The following is a 27343-nucleotide window of genomic DNA, read 5'->3' on the forward strand; positions in this document are numbered from 1 at the left end:
TGTCATCTTCCCATGTAGGAATGTAAACAGTCAAACCATATTAAGTCCCTAGGCATCATCCTCCTCTCTTCGCTCTCAATCACTTCCTATATCCAATCAATTGCCAAGGCCTGTCATAGCCTATCATACCTACCTTCATAGCCTCTCCTGAATACGTCCCCTTCTCTCCACCAACACTGACATCCCCTGGTGCAGGCCTCATCACCTCACACCTATCAAACTAGCTGCTGGCAGGAGGAAGAGTGGGTCTTCCTACCTCTCTCTCCATTCCAGGCCATCCTCCACTCAGCTGTCAAAATGATCTCCCTAAAAGGCAGGTCTGACTTTGTCATACCACCCCCCACACTCAAATTCCTGTGGCTCCCTATCGCCTACAGAATAAAACGTAAAATCCTCTGGTATTGAAAGCCATTCATAAGACAGACACACACACACATGCCTTACCAGTCTTCTTACACCTTATAACTCTACTCTCTGATCTGATGACACAGGACTCCTTGCTTTTCCTTGCATGAGACCTTCCATCTCCTCACTCCCAACATTTTCCCTGGCCATTCCCCATGCCTGGAATGCTCTCCCTCTTCATCTCTATCTCCTGGCTTCTCCATCTTACTTCAAGTCCCAGCTAAAATCCCACCTTCTACAGGAAGCCCTTCCTAATCCCTCTTCTCCCTTTTGATTATCTGCCTTTAGCCTCTTTGCACATATGGCTGATATGTCCAGAGCTGTTTGATGTTGTCTCCCCCATCAGACTGTGAGCTCCCTGAGAGCAGGGACCATTTTTGCCCTTCTTTGCAACCCCACAGCTCAGCACAGTGCCTGGTACACAGTAAGTGCCTAATACATGCTTAATGACTGGCTGACTGACATGAAAGTAGCAGCAGGGTAGCAGACGGTAGAAGAGGAAAGACTTGGGATAAGTGAGAGAGTGGGGACGATGAGGCAGGGGGACAATCTGCTGGGAAAGATGGAAGGGCATGGGCTCACTTGTGCATGCAGCAAGAACAACCACCACGTCTTGGTGTGAGATGGATGAAGGAGGAGATAGCAGGGACCAGTGGGAAGGGGACACTGAAGGAAGACACAGGAAGAGGAGAGAAAATGGAACACTCAATGAATGGGGTGAAGGGTAAGCTAAGGCTCTCCACAGCGGGGTGAGGGAGGTGGGGAGCAGGGGTGCCTCCATGGGGCCAGAGTCCTTGAGGGTGTCCTGGTGGGTGAGGCTGGTCACAAATCCAGCAGAGCCCATTCTCAGCCCATGGCCTCTCATATCAACAGAGATAAGATCTCTGTGTAGTAGTTGGGAAATGCTGCTTCCAACAGGACCCAGGCAGGCTAGACAGTCCTCAGGGCCTCTGAAGACAGTGGGCAGGACACTCAGCAGGGTCCCAAGCTCAACCCCTAAGTCCCCCAGCCCTGGCCCTGACATACAGAAATGTATCCTCGCTACCCTCCTATTCCCCCAGACCGAGGGACAGACCAGTCCAAGCTTCCTTCCAGGTGGGATTAAGGGAGTGAATGAGGCTACTGTGATGGGCGGAAAGAGTAGTGATTTTAGAGTCAGAGAAGCTGGGTTCTAATCCCACCTCTGACACTTTATAGATGTATAACTATAGGCAAAGACTTCCTTTCTCTAGGACTCAGTTTCCTCATCTATAAAAAAAATGTTTACATTTCTCCCAATTTAACTAAATTTATTACAACAAACAATCATTATGTACAGAGATATCATTTTGGAGATACAAAAATGAAAGATGACATAGCTCTTTAAAGATTTACAATCAACTGGGCATAGGGGTGGGATACAAAAAATACAAAGGTAAGGTAGAATTACAGTTAGGTACAGCTTAGTGTGAATGATAATCTCCATGAAGTGGTCATTTTACTCTTTTATTTGATGGTATAATTATGTAAAATATGATTAAGTGGCTCAAGCCCAATCAAAAAATGCCTCTCTGTGAATCCAAATAAAAGAAGCACTTCATCTCATCTGAAATTAACACAAAAAGACTCTAAGTCTGGAGCTGCAGAGACGCTGAGGCCTGAGACTTCCTGCAGCCCCACTAGGTTCACAGCCTGACTCCGCTGCTTCTTACCTAGGTGGCCTGGGAGAGGACTTTCACCTCTTTGGGCCATTCCCTCCTCAGTCAAACAAAAGGGACGGATCAGCTGGCCTCCAAGGTCAGCTCTTCATCTCTGACCTCAATAAGAGCTCACCCTCATGCAGTGCTAGAGGGTCTGCGAAGACCCAGCTCCTTGGAGCCCCACTAACACTCTGGGAGACAGGGCCTCCAGGAGTTCCTTCCGAGCAAAGTGAACCTCAGAGTGAAGGTCCTCAGGCCTGGGCCACCTGACATCCCCCTCTCCCCAGGCTCTGTCTATCCCACCTCCCAAGCACAGGATCCAGAGGTCTCAGGGCTCTCTCAGGACTTAGGTACAAGATCAGAACCAGAAACCAGAGAAAAGCACCACAGACTGGATAGAATTCACCCTTGAGAAAAAGCGTAGGAAGGTAGGAAGACATCGGCTTCCTCATCTGATGTCTCCTCAGGAAGGCCCGACTCTGAAATATCACTGTGTGAAATAAACTGTGAAATGAGCCTATTAATTAACCAAACAAGGGATAGAAACGAGCACAATAGATACAACAGATCATTTCCATTGCAAAAAACGGAAAAACTTCTGAATGAATAAAACTAATGAAATGGGGATAAGATGAGAAGCTAAGCTGTCAACTAGGGGGAAATCTTCTGTCAAATATCTGCAATAGGGGTCTGATATCCAAGATATATATAGGGAGCTAACAAAAATATAGATGAGAGCAAAAGCCATTCCCCAACAGATAAGTAGTCAAAGGGCAGGAACAAACTGCTCTAAAAAGAACTAAAAACTGATACCGACTATGTGAAAGATTACTCCAAATAACCAAAACAGCCCTGTGAGGCCTCACCTCACACCCAGCAATCTGGGAAAGTGGACAAAAAAGCTAGGGGGGGCGTCAGTGCTGGATGGGGTTTTGGAAAGACAGGTACACTGGAGCACTGTTGATGGAGCCATACATTGAACCTAACTATTCTGGAAAGCAATTGGGGGAGGGGGGAAGAGCCAAGATGGTGGACCAAGAGGGAGAAGGATAGGCCAGTAACATGGTCTGACTTGCCCTTTAGGAAGATCATTTGACATCTGAGTAATGGGTGTACTGGAGTGAGAGGTAACTTGTGGCAGAGAGACCACCCAAAAGGCTACGGAAGTAACAAGGGCCTGTACCAGGGTGGTGGCAATCACAGGAGAGAGCCTCTTTGGGATGGCTCCCACGGCAAGATAACCAACATCCAGCTAAAAGCAGTAGAAATGGTACCCAAAAGGATAATAAAATTGGGCCCAGCAGCTGAACTAGACCAGACCCAATCAGAGAAGGTCAGCAGAGGGCCCCACCCCATGTCCACGGTGGAGACATGAAGTCTGGAGGCATCTTGAAGAGAATGACCAAAGACTCAAGAAAGGCCTTGGACATTCCTATCACCCCAAAGATGAGGCCAACAGGATAACAAGAAGTGCCAGGCCTGTGCCCATTCTCCTGGTCCCACCAGGGCTCTAGGATGTCCTATGCCTGTACTCAGAGTGAGGCCACTTGAAGGCCACCCAGAAGGCAAAGGAATCTCTACAAATGGTGAGCTCCTCCAGGTGCTCCCTCTGCAAATAATGACAACGCACACATCTAGAGTGTTGTACATAGATTATCTTGTTTTTATCCTCATGCCAACCCTGGGGGAGCAGTGGGCGCTGTTAACAGATGAGGAAACTGAGGCACAGAGGTTAAGTGACTTGCCCAGAGTCAGGCAGCTACTCTTAAGTGCCATAGGCCAGATTTAGACTCAGTTTTCCCGACTCCAGGTTCTATCCACTGTGACACTGCCCCCATCCCCAGCTGCCTCAAGTGATGCTGCTACTTAAGGCAATGTCCTAAGTGAGCACTATAATTGCTCACAAGTACTCAGCTTCACCATCTACACAAGAAAACCCAAGTGTCTGTACATGCCTTACGTCTGGCCTCAGTTCTATACCTAGAAGGACAATGAGCTTAGTTGGGCCCTGAATGGAGGAAAAGGAGGCACTGGCCAGGCTATCAAAATGGATCAGGAGCAGCCAGGCTGCAATGGAGGCTTTCGGGGAAGTGCATGGGATCCACCTCTGCTGATCCCAGAATTATCCCCAGCCCCTCCTGTGAGGCTGTGAGTCAGCCCCCAAATGAAAATGGAGAAGGGGACAAAGGGCAGGGTGCAAAAGGCTCTCATGCCAACCAAGAGTTGGCTAGTCACATGGCAAGAGCAGCCAGCCCTGGGGCTTGACACAGGCTCAAGAAGACAGCTGGGTCACCAACTGAGAATCCAAAGGAGCACATAGATGAGAGCAACCCAGGGTAAGAAGGGCTGGATGGACCTTAGATATGCATCCTCAGAGGGAGTACCCCCAACACTGTGGTCACAAAGCCAGGAGCTTATCAGAGCACAGGGTGTGCTTTTGGAGTCAGGAAAACTAGAGTTCAGATCCAGCCTCAAACACTTCCTAGTTGTGTGACTCTGGGAAGACCACACTGGAAGGAGGGCAGGGGAAGGACAGTGCCAAGTTCCCAGGAAGACCTGGATGGTCCAGCACAGGAATCCTGTTTCCTAAGGTCTGGAACAATAATAACAACTGCAGGAGTAGCAGAAATTTTATTCCTTTCCAGGAAAGCAAGCAACAACATCACGGAGAAAATGCAAGCACAAAGGTACCCTTAACAACTGCAACCCAAGTAACCCTCAATGTCCTGACGAGGTAAGGAAGTGGGCACCACCATGTGGCTCCTCAGACATGCATTCACACCAGGGAGAAGTACACAGGTTGAAAGTGAGAAGAAGGAAGGTCCCCCCAGAGCACAGCATGTACAACACTAGCAGCAGGCCTGGGGATGGCTGCTGTTAACAGCACAGCTGCAGCTTCGAGCACTCTCAGCTCATAGACGGTAAGAGGGCCGACAACTGGTCAAAAAGAGATTACAGGGGACCCTTTGCTGGGACTGGGTACAAGACTGTCATATTGCCTATACACAGTTCCAGGCAAAGAGGAGCCCTAGCACTTGAAGACAACCTGAAAGCTATGATCAAAAAAAAAAGAGTCTAGACATCATATTTCAAGAAATTAACAAAGAAAACTGCTCTTATATCCCAGATCCAGATGGTAAAATAGAAATTGAAAGAATCCACCAACCACCTCCTGAAAGAGATCCCAAAATGAAAACTTCTAGAAAAATTACAGCCAGATTTCAGAGCTCCCAGGTCAAGGAGAAAATATTGCAAGCAGCCAGAAAGAAATACTTCAATTAGCATGAAGTCACAACCAGGATCACACAAGATTTAGCAGCTTCCACATTAGAGAGGAGAGGGCCTGGAATATGATATTCCAAAAGGCAAAGGAGCTAAGATTACAACTAAGAAACTAAGTATTCAGTAGGAAAGTGGATGTTTAATGAAACAGAGGACTTTCAAGCATTCTTGATGAAAAGACCAAAGCTGAATAGAAAATCTGACAATAAAACACAAGACTCAGAAGAAGCATCAAAAGGTAAACGTGAAAGCGAAATCAAGCAGGGTTCAATATGGTTAAACTGTTTACATTCCTATATGGGAACATGATACATGTAATTCCTAAGAGCTTTATCATTATTAGGGCGGCTAAAAGAAGTATACATAGGCAGAGGGCATGAATGTGAGTTGAATTTAATGGGATGATCTAAAAAAAAAAAATCTAAGGGGTGGAAAAGAGGGATGCACTGGAAAAAGGGAGAAGAGAGAAAAATAGGGAAAATTATCTCACATAATGCTTGAACCTCAGTCTCATTGGAATTGGTTCAAAGAGGGAAGACACTCTGAGTTGGGTATAGAAATCTATCTTACCCAACGGGGAAATAGAAGGGAAAGAGGGTAAGAGAAGGAGAGGGAAGGTGATAAAAGGAAGGGTGGATTAAGAGAGGCAGTGGTCAAAAGCAAAACAGATTTTGAGGAGGGGCAAGATAAAAAGAGAGAGAGAAGAAGAAACTGGGGGAAAATAGGATGGAAGAAAATACAGTTTGTAATCATAACTGTAAATGTGAAAGAGATGAACTCACCCATAAAATGGATGCAGACACCCAACAATATGGTGTTTACAAGAAACACACTTGAAACAGAGATATACATAAAGTAAAAATAAGAAGCTGGAGAAGAAAAATCTATTATACTTCTCCTGATGTAAAAAAAAAAGTCAGGGGTAGTAATCATGATCTCAGACAAAGCAAAAGCAAAAGTAGACCTAATTAAAAGAGATAAGCAGGGAAACTACATTTTGCCAAAGACAATGAAGTAATATGAATACTAAACACATATGCGCCAAATGGAAAAGCATCCAAATTCTTAAAGGAAAAGTTAAATGAGTAACACAAGAAAATAGTAAAACTATACTAGTGGGAGGACCTCAACTTTCTGCTCTCAAAACTAGATAAGTCTAACCATATAATAAATAGAATTTTAGAAAAGTTAGATATGAGAGATCTGTGGAGAAAACTGAATGGGAATAGAAAGAAGTATACCTTTTTCTTAGCTGTACATGGCACCTTCACAAAAACTGACCATGTATTAAGCATAAAAGCCTCACAACCAAGTGCAGAAAAGCAGAAATATTAAATGCATATTTTTCAGACCATGATGCAATAAAAATAACATTTAATGAAGGGCCATCAAAACATAGAAAAAAATTAATTTGAAATTAATTTAATCCTAAAAAATGAGTGGGTCAAAAAACAAATCATAGAGACAATCAATAATTTCTCATTAAAAAAGACAACAAAGAGAAAAAAATAACAATTTATGGGAGGCAGCCAAACCTGTACTTAGGGGAAAATTTATATTTCCAAACATTTACATGAATAAAATAGAGAAAGAATAGATCAGTGAATTGGACATGCAATTAAATAAACTAGAAAAAAAAAAACAAATTAAAAATCCCCAACGAAACAACAAATTTAAGAGATCCTGAAAATTAAGGGAGAGATTATTAAAACTGAGAGTAAAAAAACCATTGAACTAATAAAAAAAAACTAGAAACTGGTTTTATGAAAAAAAATAGATAAACCATTAATTAATTTTATTTTAAAAAAAGAAGAAAACCAAACTACCTGTACCAAAAATTAAAAGGGTGAATGTGCCACCAATGAGATGAAATTAAAGCAATTATTAGGACCTAGTTTGCCCAATTATATGCCAATTAATCTGAGGTGAAATGGATGAATATTTAGAAAAATATAAATTGCCCAGATTACCAGAAGAGGAAATAGAATACTTAAACAACCCTATCTTAGAAAAAGAAATTGAATGAGCCATGAATGAGCTTCCTAAGAAAAAGTCCCCAGGACCAGATGGATTCACAAGTGAGTTCTCCCAAACATTTAAAGAACAATTAATTCCAATACTATGGAAACTATTTGGAACAATAGGCCTAAAAAGGAGTCCTACCAAATTCCTTTTACAACATAAATATGGTTTTGATTGCTAAAGCAGGAAATGCAAAAACAGAGAAAGAAAACTATAGACCAATTTCCCTAATGAATATTGATGCGAAAAATTTAAATAAAACACTAACAAGGAGATTACAGCAACACACTATGACCAGGTGGGATTCATATTAGGAATGTACAGTTGGTTCAATATTAGGAAAACTATCAGCATAGCCAATATCAATAATAAAAAGAACTAAAATTGGACGATCACCTCAATAGATGCAGAAAAAGCTTTCGACAAAGCGCAACACTCATTCCTAACAATAACACTAGAAAACAGGAATGAATGGAGCTTTACTTAAAATGGTTAGTATCTATCTAAAACCATGAGAAAGCATCATCTGTAATGAGGATAACTGGAGGCCTTCCCAATAAAATCAGAGGTATTCAATATTGTACTAGAAATGTTAACCACAGCAATAAGAGAAGAAAAAGAAATTGAAGGAATTAGAATAGGCAATGAGGAAACACCATCATCACTCTCTGCATATGATATGATGGTATATACTTAGAGAATCAACTAAAAAAACTGGCCGAAACAATAAACTTTAGCAAAGCAGTAGAATGTAAAATAAACCCATATAAATCATCAGTATTTCTACATATTACCAAGAAAGTCCAACAGAAAGAGATAGAAAGAGAAATTCCACTTAAAATAACTGTAGACAATATAAAATACTTGGGATTCTAACTGCCAAGACAAACTCAGGAACTATATAAATATGTTAACAAAAAACTTCACATGAATAAAGACAATTGGAGAACTATTAATTGCTTGTGGGTAGGCTAAGCCAAGATAATAAAAATGACAACTCTCTCTAAATTAATGTACTTATTCAGTGCCATACCAATTGAACTACACCGAAAATTTTATAGAGCTAGAAAAATAATAACAAAATTCATCTGGAAGAACAAAAGATCAAGAATATTAAGGGAATCAATGAAAAAAATGTTAAAAACGATAGTCCAGCAGTAGCTACCTCAGACTGCATTACAAAATGGCAATCACCAAAATAACCTAGTCCTGGGTCAAAAATAGGGTGGTCGATCAGTGGAATACAGAAGGTGCCTAGTACACAGTGATAAATAACCACAGCAATCTAGCGTTTGATAAACATCCAAGCTTTTGGGGTAAGAATTCACTATTCGACAAAAATTGCTGGAAAAACTCAAAAGAAATTTGGTAGAAACTAGGTATAGATCAAAATCTCACACCAAATACCAAGGTAAGGTCAAAATGGGCACGTGACTTAGACATAAAGGATGATGTTATAAGCAAATTAGGGGAGTGTGGAATATTTTACCTGTCAGATCCACGGATAAGGGAAAAATTTATGCCCAAACGAGAGAGGACTGCAGGAAATAAAATGGATAAGTTTGATTGTTGTTGCTGTTCAGTCATCTCAGTCGTGTCCTACTCTTCCTGACCCCGCTTGCAGTTTTCTTGGCAAAGATGGCGGAGTTGTTTGTCATTTCCTTCTCCAGCTCATTTTACATAAGAGAAACGGAGGCAAAAAGGGTTAAGTGATTTGTCCAGACTCATATAGCTTGTAAGTGTCTGAGTTCAGATTTAAACTCATGAGGACTGACTCTCTACCAGGCACAGTATCCACCTAACTGCCCATAATTTTGATTACATTAAAAAGATTTTGTACAAATAAAATAATCTTGCCAAGATTAAAAGCAAAGCAGCAAAATGGGGGGGGGGGGAGGGAGAAGGGATTTACAGCAAGTTTCTCTGATAAAAGCCTCATTTCTCACGTGTATGGAGAACTGAGTCAAATTTATAAGGATTCGAGTAATTTTCAATTGATAACTGGTCAAAGGATTATGAACAGGCAATTTCAGAGGTAATCAAAACTATCTGCAGATATATGAGAAAGTGCCCTAAATTATTACAGATTAGGGCAGGGGTGGGGAACCTGTGGCCTTAAGGGTAAATTATCTCACATAAAAGAGGCAAAAAAAAAAAAAGCTTTTATGGTGGAAGGGAAGATGAGGGAGTTGGGGGACACTTACTCTCATCGGAATTGGCTCAAAAAGGGAATAACATACACAATCAACTGGGTATAGAAATCTCTTACCCTACTGGAAAGCAGGAGTGGAACAGGATGAGAAGGGGAGGAGGTACTAAGAGCAGATTGGGATAGGTAAAGCATAGAAGCAAAACATTTTTGAGGATGAACAGGGTGAAAGGGGAAAGAGAGTAGGATAAACAGGTGGGGAGGAGAAAATCGGATGAAGGGAAAGATATAGTAATCGTGACTGTGAAATACGATTTTTACAGCAAGTTTTTCTGATAAAGACTTCATTTCTCAGTATATAGAGAACTAAGTCAAATTTATAAAAATAGAGCCATTTCCCAATCAATGGTCAAACGATACGAACAGACAGTTTTCAGACAGAATAATCAAGCTATCTATAATCATATAAAAATGCTCTAAATTACTCATGATTAAAGAAATGCAAATTAAAACAATGCTGAGCTACCACTCCACACCTATTAAATTGGCTAATATGACAGAAAATAGGGGCAGCTAGGTGGCGCAGTGAGTAGAGCACCGGCCCTGGAGTCAGGAGAACCTGAGTTCAAATGTGACCTCAGACACTTGACATACCTACTAGCTGTGTGATCTTGGGCAAGTCATTAACCCCAATTGCTCTGCCTTCCCCCCTCCAAAAAAAAACCCTAAGAATTTTGAAGGACTTCTGATGAAAAATGCTATCCAACTCCAGAGAAAGAACTGATGGTATCTGAATGCAGATCAAAGCATACTTTTTCTTTATTTTTCTTGGTTTTGGTTTGGTTTTGTTTTTGGGTTTATTTTTTGGTCCGTGTTTTCTTTTACAACCTAATTAACATGGAAGTATATTTTGCAAGACTGAACATGCATAACCTATACCAAATTGCCTGCCTTCTAAATTGGCGGTGAGGGAGACAGAGAGGGAAAGAATTTGGAACGCAAAATTTTTTAAAAACAAATGTTAAAAACTTTTTTACGTGTAATTGGAGGGGAAAATAAAACATTAAATCACTATTTAAAAAAGAAATGAGTTAATCACACACAATTCAGCTCAACAAAGTTATTAAAAGTCTGCTAAGGGCAGAGTGCTGCAACTTCCTCACATCAGAAACTCTTACATTAAAAACAGGTTTATGTCCCTGAGGCCCTTAATTGCATTATAGTATTCGATTCTACGGATGGAACATCGTTTACCCCACTATTCCCTACTGTTGGACTTTCAAGTTGTGTACCACAGCTTCGGAAACCCTGAACAGGGCTCCCTGGTTTGGGGTAAAGACTTTCAGGTGTGAACCCAACTATGGAATTCCAGGTGAAAGGGCAGAATTATTTTTGCTACCTGTGCTGTGCACTACCCAACTGTTCTCCAGAGAGGTCCACCAGCCGTGACGAAGTGAGCTTGCTTCTCCACAATCCTGCCAGCACTCAACTTCATTCCTTTTGATAGTCTGGCCAGTTTGATGGGTTAGAGGGTGGGGGTGAGAGTGGGGGGTGGGTGTCATTTTATATTTCTTTGATTATTGAGGTTAAACATTGTTTCAAGTGATTATTAACAATCTGTTATTTCCTCTCTTGAAAATACATGCTCATATCCCTTGACAGGATAAATAAATCTGAAAAGACCTTTATAACAATGAGGGGGAAAGGTAGAACCAGAAAAGGAGCACGCCCCAACTGTGATCACAAGAAGAAGAGGAAATGAAAATGAATAGTCAAAATTCCACCGAGGCCTGAGAGGGGAGGCTGAAATATGGCTGTGATCCTTCGTGCATTAAAGTTACCAGCATCACTTAAGTAAGTTTGGTTGTCTGCTTTGCTACTCAACAGTAAGCTTCTAATAAAACATTTGTTATAAAGATTTAATGCACATCTATTCACTTTGCCATTTCCATTTCAAATACTGTAAATACAGCATCCAATCTGACCCACCAAGCATTTATTAAGTGCCTATTGTAATCCAGGGACTATGCTGGAAGCTGAGGATTCAAAAAAGGAAACAAAACAGGCCTTGCTCTCAAGGAGTTTACATTCTATTCACTCTGCAGAATGGTGACTCCCTAGCTCAAACCCCATAGGATGGTAAACTTTGGAGAAAAGGAATTGTCTTGCCTCTCTTTGTAACCCCCAGCATTTAGCACAGAGCCCGGCATGTGGAAGGCCCCTGAGAAGTGCTTGCTGAATTGACCCGACCCTTTCCCGAGGGGCCCAGGCCTCCTCCATAGCCTTCTAACCCTGCAGTTGCCTCTGCCCTGGGGCCCACTCTCTTGATCTGGGAGTCTCTGAGCCAGACCACCCTTTGAAGCAGGAGAGGCCCAGGCCACACTTGCTTCACTCCCAGCTCTACTGGTCACTCTCCAGATTTCTCTACTTCCTCACCAGCAGCCTTCTACCCAAAAGGGCAAGGTTTCCTTTTCAGGGGCCTTTATACAGCGTTCTCTTCTCTAATCAGAATATAAGCTTCCTGAAGGCAGGGTTGGCCATTTTGCTTCCACATGGGGTGGGGGGGAAGGCACAGTATCCCAAGATCAGGAAAATCCAGTAAAAATGTTTGGCTCTCCCCTTGTACCAGAGAAGCAGTCTGAATTATTATGGTGTTAAAAGATAAACTATGTAGATATTCTACAATACAAACATATATTTTATGCATTTCTGAGTTCCTCAACATTTTCTGTGTCCTGTGCTAGCCTTCGTGTGTCCTCCGCAGCTTCTGCAAAACTCCCAAAAAATTCCCATTTAATTTCTTAGGCCGACTCATGATATATTGAAACCACAATAGGGAAAGTCATGATGTGGAAGAGATGACTGTGCACCCCACCAGGCTTAGCACAGTGCCCAGCACCCAGGAAATGCTTAGCTTTGTCTCTCTACTGAAGGGAAACAACCCACACACAGAAAACTCGTGGCAAAATAAACACAAAGCAATTGGGGGGAGGGAAGAGAACAAGTATTTATTAAGCACCTACTATGTGCCAGGCACTGTGTTAAGCACTTTACAATTATCTCATCTGACTCCAGGAAGAGGTGCTGTCATTCAGGCACCCTCAGAATAGGCTAAAGGAGACCCAAACTGAGTCTTGGAGGAGGCAAAAGAATTCTATGAGGAAGGGAGTGGAGTGGGGAGGGCATCCATGGGGGGGTAGCAGGCAAAGAAGTAGGAGACAGAATGCTGTTTGTGAGGAACAGAAAGAAGGTCAGTTTGTCTGGAGTGTAGTCCATCCCTAAAGGGGACTAATGTGTGATGAGACTAGAAAGGTAGGACACAGCCAGACTGGACAGAGGACTTTGTATTTTAACCCACAGGTAAGAGGGAGCCACTGAAGGTTCTTGAGTGGGAGTGACACAGTCAGACCTTCAGAAAGAGGCCAGTTAGGAGGAGGAGAGGGGGATGGGAGGGTGGCCATGATGGAAGTGGGGAGGAGGCAGCTCCCAGAAACCTTGTGGAGGGAGATTCAGCCAGACTTGGGAACCAACTGGAAGCGAGGGCTGTGTGAGAGGGGAGGGGTGAAGACGACACAGAGGTTATGAAACAGAGACTCATGGTCCACCTCTGATAAAAATTGAGAAAAGTGGAGGAGAACCCAAGGTTGGGAGCCTAGGCGACTGGAAGAATGGGGGCCCCCCCACCTAGAAGAAGGGTGTTAGACGACGCTTAGGAAGAAGCTTCTGTGCTCTGGTCTGGACACCCAGCAAGAGAGTCCGGGGAGTGGCCCTCAGACAGGAATCCAATCAAAAAAAGGCTTCAGCCCTTCCCTCCTCTGAAGCCCTGGGAAGCATTTTTCCCCATATATGGGGGTATGCCAGACTGGAGCTGGATCACCTCTCTACCTCTCCTCCATCATAGTCTAGGAGGAAGGAATCACTTCCCCACAGAGTCCCCATCTTTCCAACCTCAGCAAACAGCTCCCCTTCATTAGGGGAATCAGGTCCACACTAGAACCCCCTCTCTTAGGTTCCCTCACCCTTTGGGGTAGGGGTCAAAATGATCCCTAAGGCATCTGTTTCTGTTCAATTTCATCTTTCCTTCCTTTTGCCCAACATTCTGACCTGTCAAGAGTGTTCCACATCCTGGCTCTGAACTCTCTCCTGTTTATTTTTCTCTGGCCATACTGTCTCCCCATTGGAGTATCAGCTCCTTGAGGGTTTTATTTGTCTTTGTATCACCAGCCCCTGACACATAGTAGGTGCTTAATAAATGTAGTATTAGGACTGTCATGTGGAGGAAGCAACAGCCTTGTTCTGCTTGGCTCGTAGGAAAGAAGAGCAGTTGCAGAAAGGCCAACTGAGGCTGGTGTCAGGACAACTTCCTCCTGACATGGGATCTCCTCGTTAAAGGGCTTCCAGCCCAAGCCCCTGACAGATCATGGGACAATGGACAGAGGCTTTCAGCCTACAGAAGAAAAGAATCCATTCATAGACACCGAAGACATGTGAATAGCCCCAGCCTCTGGCTCCCGCTTATCTGCTGCTCCCTGGCTCCCGGCCAGAGGCCTCCCAGAGGAGCCCAACGGTGGCTTGGTCTCTGGTAGGTTAAGTGGGGGACAACTGCCCTGAGAACATGCAGTGGCCAGGCATGTGATGAGTAAGTCACCATGTTCCCAGCAGGCTGCACTGTCTGCTGGCCCTCCTCCCACCCGGCCTGGAGTCAGGAAGACCCTCATTCAAATCTGGCCTCAGATCCTCACCAGCTGTGTGACCCTGAGGCCTGGGTCACACTGTACCTGTTTGCCTCAGTTTCCTCAACTGTAAAAGAGGGATAATGATAACACTTACATCCCAGGGCCGTCGTGAGGATCAGGGGAGATACTGTTTGTAAAAAAAAAAAAGAAACAAACAAACAAATGCTTGGCACAGTGCCTGGCACACAGTAGGTGCTCCACAAACTGCGGGTCCACCCAGTCGGGCCTCCCCCAGTCCCCCTGGCCACAACTCACACAGTCGTTTTTCCAGCTCCCTCGTTCTAACCATCCATTCACAGAACAGTTTCTCAAGGTCTGAGAGTTAGAGGGTGTGCAGAGCTGTGAACACTCGGTTAACACTGTTTATCCACTAGATGACTTTCCACAAGACAATCAGTAATTCACGGAGGGGCAGGGGTCACCAGAGTACCCTCCAGCTGCTCCCGGTCCCCATTCCCAGCTTTGCCCCCCTCCCTGCCCCTTCTCCCTCCTTCCCAGGCCAGGAGTAGGAATAAGAAGAGAGCATCTGCGCAGCATCGTAAGGTTCGCACTCCACAGTTTGGTCACTGGACCCTCCAGGATGGAAGCTGATTTTTTAGGGTCGGTGGCACCTTTTATTAAAGTACTTCTCTGTTTCTCTGTGTTTTTCATTCAAAAGGACCATGCCTGCGACATTTGCTACTTCTTTCTCTTGCAAAGAAAGGAGTCCAGTTCAGCTGCTCTGGGTCTGGGGCCCCAGAGACAGCCGGGCGTCCTCCAGTCAGTGCCCCGGGCCAGCGTTCTCCACCGACAAAGGCTTGCCTCCAACTGCGAAGCTCAGATACAAAGGCTCCCTGTGCTCCCCAGGCACCCCCACCCTCTGCCCCAAATGGGCCTGCGCAGAGCTCTGAGCTGGGAGGAAGCCCCACAGACCCCAGCAATCAGGGGTCAGGGTGAACAAAGCTCAGAAGAGCCATCCAGACGAGGACAGGAAATCAGGCCCCGCTGCAATGCCAAGAACAAAGGCATCCTTGGAAAAGAAGCTGGGGCTCCAGGTGGGCGGGTGCTGGGATCCCCCGCTGCAGCCAGGCTGGCCCAGAAGCCTGCAGGAGCTCACCGCTGCCTCACTCACATGCCCCCAAGCACACAACAGAATCACAGGGGCTGCCTGTCTTCTAGCCCCACCTCAGGCCTCTCACCTGGGCCCACACGGCTGGCCTCTCCAGCCTGGTCCATCCCACAGGGGACACCACTTTGAAGCACTTCCCAGCTGGCCAAGAGGGTGGTAGGAGGGACACTGAAGGGGACAGGAGGCTGGGGCATAGCGGACTCCTAGGGAAGACCGGGGGAGGGCACTGCAGAAGAAGGGACACGAAGGGAACTGAAGGGTAATAAAAAATGGAAAGAGGGGACAGAAAATGGCTGGGTTAGGACTTGATGGTGACACTTAGTCTGGAATAAATCACATCCTATTGGTCTAGCCCCTGACTGACTGAATGATTGTGCATCATTCATTCTGGAGAGCAAAGCAGGGGATTAACCCAGGTTCACAGATTGTCCACTTCCCCAACCTTCCTATGGCCCCTCTGCCCCCTGGGCCCAGTGCACAGACTTCCTCCCTCCCCTACAAGGTGCCAGGTACAGCTAAGAAAAAGAAGAAAAGACCCCAGTGAAGAGAAAGCTCCTGACTCTCAGAGGGAAGGGAGGGTGGCAAATTTCCACGATGATGGGTCAGCACTAACCGTGTGGGGTCACTGCCTTTCACCCTGGGCTACAGTGCCAGGCCGCCTCCTCTGCTAGGGCACAGGTCAGGAGGGGCCTCTGGGTCCTGAGCTACTACCAGCCAGGGGAGGGGCAGGGAGGAGGGGCAGGGCAGAGGGAGGGGGGAGGAGAGGGGCACTAGAAAGCCTGGTGGCTCTGGGGTCACAGGACCAGGGCCAATCCTGCCTCTATCCGTTGTGGTCTCTGAGCAAGTCGTTGAGCTTCCCTTGGCCTCGGTTTCCACATTTGTACAACGACAAGGCCAAGCCCAATGGGGCTGAGATCTCACCCAGCTCCACCTCTGTGATCCTACCATTCTGTGATTTTGGGTAAGTGCTTTTTTTCCTCTGGGCCTCAGTTTCCCCCTCTGTAAAGTGAGAAGGTAGGGAGGATTTGGATGTCACAGCCTCAGGGGCTCCTCCCAGCTCTACATCTGTGATCTTAAGCCCTTGGGAAAGTCTCTTAGCTTAGTCAAGTCACTGATTCTCTGGGCCTGTTTCCTCCTCTATAAGATGGGGCTTGGGGGAAGGAAGGGTGGACTCTGGGGCCTGTCCCAATTCTCAAGCATCCCAGAAACCTCAGAAGGCTCTAGAGGAGGCCTCAATCAGCACCACCAACAAAAGCCTCCCACGCTCTCTCCAGGGCCCAAGCAGTGCAAGGTCACTGACAGAGTAAAGCTTTCTTAGGATGAGCCACTGTGGTCCAGCCTCCAGGGGAACTGTGAACCAGTGACCATCCTGGGGCTCAGCAGGGCCCCTCTGCTGGTACTTACTGGGGTCTTCCCATCGGAGGAGCTGCAGCTTCCAGGCAGCGTAGTACATGAAGCCCAGCACCAGGCAGAGGCACAGGGTGAGCAGCAGGTTCCGGACGAGCACCACAAGGCCCATCTTCATTGGCTACATGACCTAAGAGAGCAAACAGAAGGGGTCTTGAGAGGTGGGCACCAAGTCTCACCAGCCTGCTCTCCATAGACATGTAGGGTGGGTGGACATGGAAGGAGCACCCTAGATGTGAGCTAGGGCCAAGCCTGGTACAATGGTCAGAGCAGCGCCCCTCCGTGGGTTGCCTCCTACACAAGGCCTGAAAAGGGCTTGGCAGCTCTCACTCCAGAGGTGCTAGTCCTCCTGAACACCCTACACCAGGTGAAGTAGTATGGAGGGAGAAGAGAAGAGGATCCAGGGCAGAACCCTGAGGCACACCTGTGGAGGAGGATCCAGCAAGGGAGACAGAGAAGGAGCAGTCAGAGAAGTAAGAGGAGAACCAGGAGAGCATCTCGTCATGAAAACCAAGAGAGAAGAGAGTGTCCAGGAGACGAGGGTGATCAACAGAGTCCAAACCTGCAGAGAAGTCCAGGAGAATGAAGATGGAGAAAAGGCCACTGGGCTTGGCCGCTAAGAGATCCTGGGTAACTTTGGAGAGGGCAGCTTCAGTGGAATGAGGAAGTCAGAAGCTGGATTGTATGGGGTTAAGAAGAGAGTGAGAGGAGTGGCACTCACTGTAGATGACCCTTTTTAGGAACTTACAAAGGGCAGAAGAGAAGTGGGAACATAACACATGGTTGTTAACTGAGAGCTGACCGACCGCATCGGCACCACCTTCCTTCTTCTGAGCCTCGTTCTGGTCCTGATCTCCCAACCCTCCATGTCCCCAATTCTCCCAGGCCATCACCACCCTGCTCTGCCCTGGCTCCTCACATTCCCTCACACTGCTACCCGCCCCGCCCCCACCCCAGTCATTTCAGAACCCACCCAGGGCTGCCCTGCCACCACCAGGGGGCAGCTTCCCCTGAGCCCCCTTCCCAGACCAGGCTTCCCAGAGTCCATCCCCACTGCTTGAGAGATCCTCTGGCTTGGTTGAGATGGGAGTCTTCTGAGGAAACTGAGGGCCACCAGGCCTTGCCATCTGCCCTGTCTCTACGCCCTGCAAACCTACTGAGATATCCTAATGACCTATGGCCTTGCCATGGGCCACAGAGTATGAGCTCCTTGAGAACAGGGGCTGTCTTGCTGTGTATCCCCAGCACTTGGTACATAATGAACACCCAATAAATGCTTTTTCTTTCTTTCATTCATTCACTGCTCTTGACATCCCACATTCTAAACCCCAGCCACCTCCATCCATCTCTCAGGCTGTCAGCAGTCTCACCACCCCCAGCCTGGGCCCTGGCCACTGCTTGGTGATCCCTTACGTCTATCACATTCCTTGGGCCACCTGTGCCCTTCCCCAGCTGCACTCTCTCTGCAGAGGATTGGGAAACTGAGGACATCATCACAAGGCTGAATGGCTCACAACCGCAGGGTCATTCTCTCTAACTCCCCTTTTCCAAGCCATTGTCAAGTTTAGTTTTTCTGCCTTTATAACAACCCCCATGCATGCCCCCTTCTCCCCTCAGACACTGCCACCACCCCAGGGCTGGCCCTCACCACCTCACACTTGGACTGGCCTCCCTGCCTCTAGGTTCTTCCCTCTACTCAGCCACTGAAGTGATCTTCCTAAAGCAGGTTTCAATGGCTCCCCACTGCTCTTGGGTGTAGCACAAATTCCCATGTTTAGCCTTTAACATCTTTCATAATCTGGCTCCAGTCTATCCAGCCAGCAATGATGACACGTCATTCACTATCACTTTCTCTACAGTTCAGTCGAACTGGTCCACAGACTTTGTTCTCTGAACACAACATCTCATCTCCCACCTCGGTGGCTTTGCATAGGCTGGCTGCCATGCCAGGAACACACTTCATCCTCACTTAACACCCTCTGGAATGCATATCCCCATTTAAGGTTGAAGTCAACTGTCGCCTCCCACAAGAGCTGTTGCCCATACTCCCCAGGACCCCAGTTAATAGGCTCCCCATCTCCAAATGGCTTCACCTTGACTCTGAAAGGATTCCGTACTGAGTTCTCTAGGTACATGTGATAGCCCCTCAGTTGAATTCAAGCTTTTGGAGGACAGGGTCTGCCACTTACTCCTTTCCATACCCAGCACGTCCCACATCTCCTCCAATGCAGCACGTGCCTAATAAGTGCTTGTAGGACCACACTGAGCACCAGTACTGTGAGCTGTGTAAGCCATGCACACCTGGGGGAGGGACTTAATCCCCAAAAGAAGAGACCCTGGGAGGGAGAGCTGGCCAGGACTGACCATTCACGGGCTAGGGGAGAAAAAATGGTGTCTTCCACCACAAATAAAGTTTGTCTTCTATTAGACATTAGCACAGCCTGCATGACTACATGAGAGCTGAGGATCCTTTTAGCCCGATATGGACCAAATTCTGAGAAAATGTGGGTGGAGGCATGAGACCAGGAGAAGCCCCAAAGACTGAAGCCAGGCCGTGTAGCTGGGCTGATGACCCCACTCAGTGCTCATGATGCCCCTGGCCCTGCCATAGGAATCACCATCCCAGACAGGATCAAACAAGAGGGAGGCTCCTACCTGCCCCTATCCCCACTGCTCTGCATGCCTGGAATTCTCTCGATCCTCCCCTCTGGCTCCTGGCTTCCTTCCAAAGCCAGACCAAAGCCCACCGTCTGCCGGAGGCCTTGTGGGCCCCACCCCCACCTGCTAAGGCCTTCTCTGGGATTACGCCCATTTGCCCATTTACCCTGTATTCACGATGTCTGTAGGTGGTTTCTCCATTAGAAAGTGAGCTCCCTGAGGGCAGGGACCAGGTTTTTGTCGGTCTTTGCTGAGTTTAGCACAGGGCCTGGCATGTAGCAGGTGGTTAATAAAAGTGCTGCCTGACTAGCGTTATGGAAAAGTTAGGGAGATTTGAGCTTGTCCGTGGGATCAGATTCAGGACTTATCCTTAATAGTTCAATGTCCATATAGGAAGAGATATCCAGTGGAGTACCCAGGAGATCTGGGCTGGGCCCTGGATTGCTGTTATTAATGATTTGGACAAAGACGGAAATGGCAGACAGCCAACCGGAGACGTCTACTTCAAATGCCCTGCTGGCACCTTAAGCTTCTCTTTAGAAATCCTGCCACGAGCCCAGCCTTTCCTACCTCAGACACCCAGGGGAGTTCAACACCTGCACCTTTAACGTTTACAGCCTTAGACCCACCGAGATGCTCAGCCTCACCAGCTCCTCTCCCGTGGCCCCCTTGGAGCCACCCTCTCCACCCCTTCCTGGCCATGGCTCTAGTGTCCCACTTGCTCCCTGCCCCCACTTCCGTCCTGCCACCTGAGCTTGTCACCCCTCCACTCAAACACCTTCTGTGGCTCCCCACTATGACCTGAACAAAATAAGCCTTATACATAAATATGAGAGCAGAGGACTTACAACCAGGAGGTCCGGGATCGGGAGGCTCAGGATCTCAACTGAGGCCTGACACTCCCTAGCTGTATAACTTGGGGCGTGTTTCCTCAGTGGCAGACTAAAGGTAACCTTTGCACTACTATTTGCAAAGGTCTTTCTGAGGAGCACACCACATAGCTGAGAGCTGTTTTAACTATTCTGGCATTCAAGGCCCTCCATGATCTGGTTCCAGCCTCACCTCCTGGTTCTCCCACCTCACTACTGGACCTCCCCAAGACCTAGAGACCCTGTCCTCCACTTCAGGGAAGACCTGAGCCCACAAGGATTTTTCCCCTTCTGAACCCCTCAGGTATCATTTACAGAACCAGAATTTGAGAAATGAACAGGACCTTGGAGCCAGCCCTATCCTGTTTCAGAAAAGGAAACTGAGGGCCAAAATGGGAAATGACTGGCCCAAGGTTACAAAGCCTGGAAGGGGAAGATTGTGGGCTCCTGCTCTAGTCTCATGTCCAAACTGGCCTCCAGTCACTCATTTCCCTCAGAGGGACAGGAAGTTTGTGTGACCCTCGAGTCAGAAGCCCTGGGTTCAAATCCTCTCTCTGAGGCTTACTTCCTGGATGTCTTTGGGCAGGGCCTAGAACCTGCCTGTTTCCTCCTACATAAAAGAGGGGGTGGACCAGCCGGCTCCTGAGATCCCTGCCAGCTCTGGAGCGAGGCTGGCATGATCCCCAAATCCCCAGGGCATGGGCTTGACCTCCTCGAGATGGCACAGGAGCAAACCTCCAGGGACAGTCCACCCCCATCAACTGCACCCCCAGGGCAAAAGAGACCAAAGCCTTCCCGGCTCTCTCCAACACTGGCTAAAAAGCACATAATCCAGGACAGCAAGTTTCCCATTACCAAGGGAGCTGGGCCAGCTGCTGAGCAGCCTAGAATGACAAGGCCACAGCCCAGCCTGGGACCTGAGCCCTGGCAGAAAATCATATCTACCACCAAGTTGGGGCCAGGGAGCAGCTTCTCTTGCTATTAGAAAGGATGTGAAAACAGAATCCTGGCTGAGCCAACTCTGCCTTCCTCCTCCCTCTTCTTCCTCTTCCTCCCCACCTTATTGCTCCCCCTCCCCCTCTTCCTCCCCATCTTGTTCCTTCTACTCCTCCTCCTCCCCCTCCCCATCTTGCTCCTCCTCCTCCTTCTCCCCGTCTCTGAAATCCTGCTTTCCCATCTCATCATCACAGCTCAGGCCTCACTTTGCTCTTTTCACAATTATGAAACTAAGGTTACCCCGTTCACCTTGACAATATCTTCTTCCATCAAATGTCTTGCTGCCATAACCTGACATCGTGCCAAACCCGAGCCCTGGCATGCCCTCCCACCAACCACCTTCTGCACTCCTATAGCAGGCTACTAGGGAATGCTACCAGTGGACATCACCTCAGCTGGCTGACCTGGGCCACTACAGATGTTATGTCATCTCAGCCAGGTACTAAGCACTACTTATGTATCCTTCCACTCCTCCCTGAAGGAATTCCTCAGCCCCTCCTAAGTCTTTTAGCTGAGGACCTTATCTCAAGGCCATTCCCTGGGAGCTCACGGGCCCTTGATATTACCCCAATTCTCTCTCCCTCTGATGAGGAAGAGATGTCCCTTTTCTTCCCCAAGCCCAATTCCTCAACACGTGCCCCGATCTCATCCTCTTCCATATATTGCCCCTTCAGTCATCTCCACCTCTCCCTGTGTCTCTGGGAATCTCTGTCTCTGGCCCTCTCCCTATCTACTGGCCACTTCCCTGCTGCCTACAAACATGCCATGTTTCCCCAGCCCTAAAAATCTTAGCATCCCCTCAAGCTGTGGTCCTGAATCTCTTTTCTCCTTACCGCTGCCTGCCCACTCACCCCAAACTGGTCTCGCCAAAGTGACTGCTGATCTCTTCATGGCCACATCCAGTGTCCTCAGTCCTCCTCCTTCTCAGCCTCTCTGCAGCCTCTGACATCACTGCCCACCTCCTCCTCCTGGATGCTCTCTCCTCTCTGGGCTTTCCTGACATTGCTACTTCTCACTCTCCTCTGCTAGTCCAGCATCCATGCCACACCCACTAATCCTGTGTTCTCCCCTAGACTACATCCAGTCCCCCCTTCCCTTCTCTCCAGACTGTCTCACTCGGTGACCTCATCAGCTCAGGTATCATCCCTCTGCAGATGATTCTCAAATCTGCATCTCCACAGGCCCATCCTGGAGCTCACTGTCTTCCCCTAAACCCAGCCCAGCACATCCAGACCATCCAGACTGACTTCCTAGCCATGATTTATCTCCCATCTCTGCACCTTTGCACAGGTTGTGCCCTATGCCTGGAGTGCTCTCACTCTTCATCTCTGCCTCCTAGAATCCCTGGGTCCCTTCAAAACTGTGCATGAGTGCTGTCTTCTCCAGGAAGTCCTTCCTTACCCCTCATGCCCCATCCCTAGTGCCCTTCTCTCCTATTTCACTTACATCAATAAACATATCTCAGACAGATGCATGTATAGTCTCCATGATAGTATAGAACCTCTTCGATAGTATGGAAGCTTTCTGTTTCTCCCATATCTAGCATAGTACCTGGCATATAGTAGATTTTTAATAAATGCATGTTAATGGACTGATTCCCTCCTCCTAGCTTCCCTATTACTACCAAGGGTACCACCAGCCTTGCTGTAGCAGCAAGCAAAGAGAGTAGGTCACATGGGCCAGGCAGGTCAAATCCCCACCCCCACCGGACCACCATCTCCCCTCGGACCCAATCAGGGACAGCTCAGGAGTCTGGGGAACTACACTGCTTCTGGGAAGCCACACCTGGTGAGAGGCAGCCTGGCACCTGCTCCTACAAGTGCTGCAGCCACAGGGACTGAAGGAATTGATGAATGAAAGAAGAGAGCATTTATTAGGCACTTACTGTGTGCTAAGTGCTGGATTTCCGGATGGAAAAGCAAGACCCCTGCCCCCAGGAGCTCCAGTCTAGTGGGGCGGGGGCGGGGGGGGGGGAAGGATAACCCCCAGGGAAGCTTTCAGCTGCACATCAGATGGAAAGGTCCCTAGGTCCTTGGGGTGCAGCGGTCCAGCAGACAGTCAGGCCTCTCCTTAGTGTCATTTCTACTGATAAAACCTCAGTTTCTGATATTGAGCCACTTGACTGGGCCAAGGACTTTGGTGACAAGAACTTTCCTTGCCAGGTCCTCAGGCCCTGGGGCTGCAGGGCCTGCAGGAGCACTTGCCAGGCTGCATTTCTACAGGGGGATGACAGCAGGCAGTGGGCAGGAAGCATAGCTACTCCCAGGGCTCTTGGTCCCCGAGGGGAGATGGTGAAGGTATGCTGGTGCCTGACCTGCCTGGCCCATGTTGCCTCCCTCAGGGTGCCCAGCTCTTCAGTCAGGCTGGCCCTCCTGCCCTGGGGATGGCATTTGGTGGCAGGTGGTGAGGATGACTGGCACCCTTTCCGTAGGAGCTGCCTCCATGGATGATGGTTATGAGGGCTGGGCAGGATGCTAGTCTGGAAGTCTGGGGGTGCTACCCCTCATCTGCCTGTGGTGGCAGGTGTCAGTGAGGAGGAAGGTGGGTCCCTTCTCCACAGTAATTTCTCCCTTAATTGGTGGTGGAGGCTGGGCTGGAGACACTCTGGTGGTCTGGGGAGTGCAGGTTCCTGAGCTTGTCCCCATTATGGTCAGGGGGTTGCTGGTGCCCCACCTCACCCTTACAGGGCCTTACTGCCTCAGCCAGGCTGGCCTGCCTGCTCTGTGGGCAGCAGCCAGTGAAGACCCAGAAAGGAAAGGGTTAGACATCAGATTTTATCATCAAAGACAATGCTGCACCCCCCAGGCCCAGGGGCTCTCTCCCCTTCCTCATTAGACTGGGAGTCCCCGGATGGTGTGGATTTTCTTGCTAAGCAATGCTGTACACACAGCTTGAGTCATTCTCTCCTGACAGGTCATGCCTCCCTCTCCACTCACATGACCCCCCCCAGCTCCTCTCCCCAAATTCCTAACAGCTCTGCCAGCTGCAAAGCCCAAGTCTGACCACCTCGATCCCCTCAGGGATCCAACACCTTCCACACCCCTGTGTGAGCTTGAGGACCTCCTCAAACTGGGCTCTTTGCAGTTAGCTCCCCATCCCCAAGCCTGGCCCGTTCTCCCTTCTGGTCTCCCCTCAGGGGATGGCTATCAGCACTGGGGAGGGCATTGCAGTGGGAGAGTCCTGGATCTCCTGGGTTCTAGGATTGTCACCAGGTGTGTGGGGCAGGGGTCCCTGGAGGTAGTGAGCTCCCTGTTGCCAGAGGGCTTCTGCAAAGTGCACAAACACTGCTGTAACCAGAGCTCGGGCTGGGCTGCTGGAGCCTCCTTGGAGGTTGCAGGAGTTCCATATGCTCCAGCATGAATTGAGTGCCTACTGTGTGTCAGGCTCTGGGCCCTGCCCTCCACAAGCTGACAGCTCAGTACGAGTTGGGGTCCGAGGGGGTGGCCCAGGCATTGCACCCCTCCCGGTCGCCCCACTCTTAAAGGCACAGAGTAAGCGCTAGATGCCGCCAAGGGCAGGCAGGGAGGTGGGGGGCATGGAGGACGGCGAAGCCAAAGGCGCGGGGAGGAGAGATGTGAGGTCCGGCGGGGGGACAGCACCAAGGTCAGTTTGTCTGGACCCGGAAGGGATGGAGGGCGGGATGGACGGAGGGTCTGCGGTGGGCTGGAAGGGCTTCCCGGAGGAAGGAGGAGCTGGGACGAGGCAATGGGGAGCCCCAGGGGGGGCGGGGTACTGGAGGGTCCAGGCCCGAGGGGGATGGGGAGGGATCCACGCGCGGGGATGACCCGAGCACGGCCGCCCGCAGGCAGAGCCCTGGGGCCCCTCACTGAAGACCTCGGCCACCAGGGCCCGGGCCCGCCCCCGCCCTCTCCCTGTCCCCGCGGGCGAGGGGGCGTCCTGGGGCGCCCAGCGCGGTCACGGGCGGGTCACGGTCACGGGCCGGGGGCGCGCGCCAGGACCGTTAGTTGCGGGCGCGCGCGGCGGGGCGGGGACGCGCTCTTACCGCGGGGCTTGCTCGGCGGCGGCGGGCTGGGTGGGCGCGGGGCCGGCGGGCGTGGGGTCGGGCCCGGCCTCGGGCTCCGGCGCGGGGGGTTCCGCGGGCGCCGCCATGGCGGGGACGCAGCCTCGGCCTCACAGCGCCAGGGGCGGGGCCACGGGCGGAGGCGGGGCCGGACTGACCAATGGGGAGCCGCGACCCCGGCCCGCTAGCAAGGGGGCGGACCCAGATGGAGCCGAGGCCAATCGGCACGAGGGGGCGGGGCGGGTCGAGCCGGGTGGACAGCCAATGGCAGAGTGAGGTCGTAGGAGATGGGCGGGGGGAGGAGAAGAGGATGAGGGAGGGGGCCGGGGATCCAGGCGGGGTAGGGGGAGAGAGCGCAGCCCCCGCGCCCAGCCCCCGCTCCCTTGCCTCCCCTCCCCCACTCACCCTGACTCAGTTTCCTTAATGGAGCCCCTGTTCTTGCCTCGGTTTCCCCATTCACTCCTAACATTCACTCCACTTGTTTTCGCCATTTCCCCTCCCCCCCTGCCTCAGTTTCCCCATTCACTCACACCCACCCCTCATTTTTCCCACTCACCCTCACATTCATCCTGTCTCGGTTTTCTTAATTGGCCCCCTGCTTGCTTTGACTAGATTTCCCGATTCAGCCTTCACACTCACCTGGCCTCAATCTCCCCATTTATCCCTGCAGCAGCCTGCCTGTTTTTCTCTTTGGCCCCTGCTACCTCAGTTTCCCCAACCGCACTTGGCCTCAGAAGAGAGGCCTTCCTTCCCTCCACGTGCTCCCTCCCCCCAACCTTTTTCTGTCAGACCCCGTACGGGGTTAGCCATGGGCTCCCTGAATGGAGCTTAGCTCTGGGAGCCTGTACGATGCCCTCCCAAAACAGGACTGCCCCTTCAGAAGGGGCAGCAGCAGCAGCGGCTGTTGCCCCCGAGCACAGCCCCCCGCCCCCCCCAGGACTTCAGAGTCTACCAGACTGTATCTGCTCCTTCTGTCCTAGGGACAAGTGGCTGCACATAGACACTGCCTCCCCCAGGTATCTTGTCCAGCCCTGGCCTGACCTAGGCTCTCCCTGACAGCGTCCCAGAGGAATGACCACCCCTCCCCCCACAGGAAAACCTCCTGGGATGGGGAGCTAAGAGAGCCCACAGATGGGGAACTTTTTCCTCCTGACTAGCCTGGGGCAAGACGGCCTCTTGACGGCTAATCTCCTCTGTTCAGGGCTCTTCCCCCTCAGCTCAAGGGGATCTAGGGAGCTGCCCCCCAGCTTGGCCCCTCAGGCTGAGACCTAGAATCAGAGTGGCCCTGAGCTCCAAGGGGAAATGACTTGCCCAGAGTCACACACAGGGTCAGAAGCAGGACTTCCTGGCTCCAGAGCACACCATCTGCTCCAACCAGTCTGATCCTTCCTCCCCTGCTCAGTCTGTTCTCCAGCTCCTTCCCCAGATCAGCTATGCCCTGGGGGAAGAGAGAGGGGGAAAAGGGGGTATGTGATCTCAGAAGGCTAGTGTTGCTAAGGGGCCCTAAATCCCGAGGGTCAGCTGGCTGAGAAACCCTCCAGCCTCGACCTTCCTCAGCCTGTGCCTTATGCCGAGGGTCACCCCTGCCCCTACCCCAGCTGCTAGGGTCTCCCCTTCCCAGCACACTACCTTGGTTGATTACCTCCTTACCTGTGTACATATGGCAAGTCCATGAATGCATGCCCCACCCCAGCCCATCCCAGACACTAGCACCCTTCTCCTCCACAAAGGGCTTCTTTCCTTGTGCCTTGTTTTATGGGGCCCTGTGTTCATAAACTCATCCATAGGTCCCTTGATTCAGAGCTAGGAGACACCTTAGAAACCCTTTAGCATTCATGGTATTGATGAGGAAACAGGTCCAGAGAGAGAAAAGAACCCAACTGAGGTCACAGAAGCCAGGACCTGTCTTCCCTTTCCAAGACCCAATTCATTTCAATCAAACAAGCCCATACTGCAGCAAACAGGGGATACAAAACCTAGATGAAGGTCCCTACCCTCAAAGAGCTTACGC

At 49.5% G+C, this 27343-nt stretch overlaps 1 protein-coding gene across 6 annotated transcripts in view; it reads right to left on the reverse strand.

Annotated features, from left to right (window-relative positions):
* Positions 1 to 25340, reverse strand: part of ST3GAL3 (ST3 beta-galactoside alpha-2,3-sialyltransferase 3) — a 135098-nt gene extending 109758 nt beyond the window's left edge. For 5 of the 6 annotated variants that reach the window (XM_036756281.1, XM_036756280.1, XM_036756279.1 and 2 more), the window contains exons 1-2: positions 25315 to 25340; positions 16786 to 16918 (exon numbers count right to left, since the gene is read on the reverse strand). In XM_036756281.1, the coding sequence (XP_036612176.1) occupies positions 16786 to 16906 (121 nt within the window). In that variant the 5' untranslated portion in view covers positions 16907 to 16918; positions 25315 to 25340. Of the gene's footprint in view, positions 1 to 16785; positions 16919 to 17212; positions 17233 to 25314 lie in introns of those variants that run through there. The other variant, XM_036756277.1, reaches the window with a different exon arrangement.
* Positions 25341 to 27343: the final 2003 nt, after the last annotated feature.

Source organism: Trichosurus vulpecula, chromosome 4, assembly GCF_011100635.1.
Source record: "Trichosurus vulpecula isolate mTriVul1 chromosome 4, mTriVul1.pri, whole genome shotgun sequence".
Lineage (NCBI taxonomy): Eukaryota > Metazoa > Chordata > Mammalia > Diprotodontia > Phalangeridae > Trichosurus > Trichosurus vulpecula.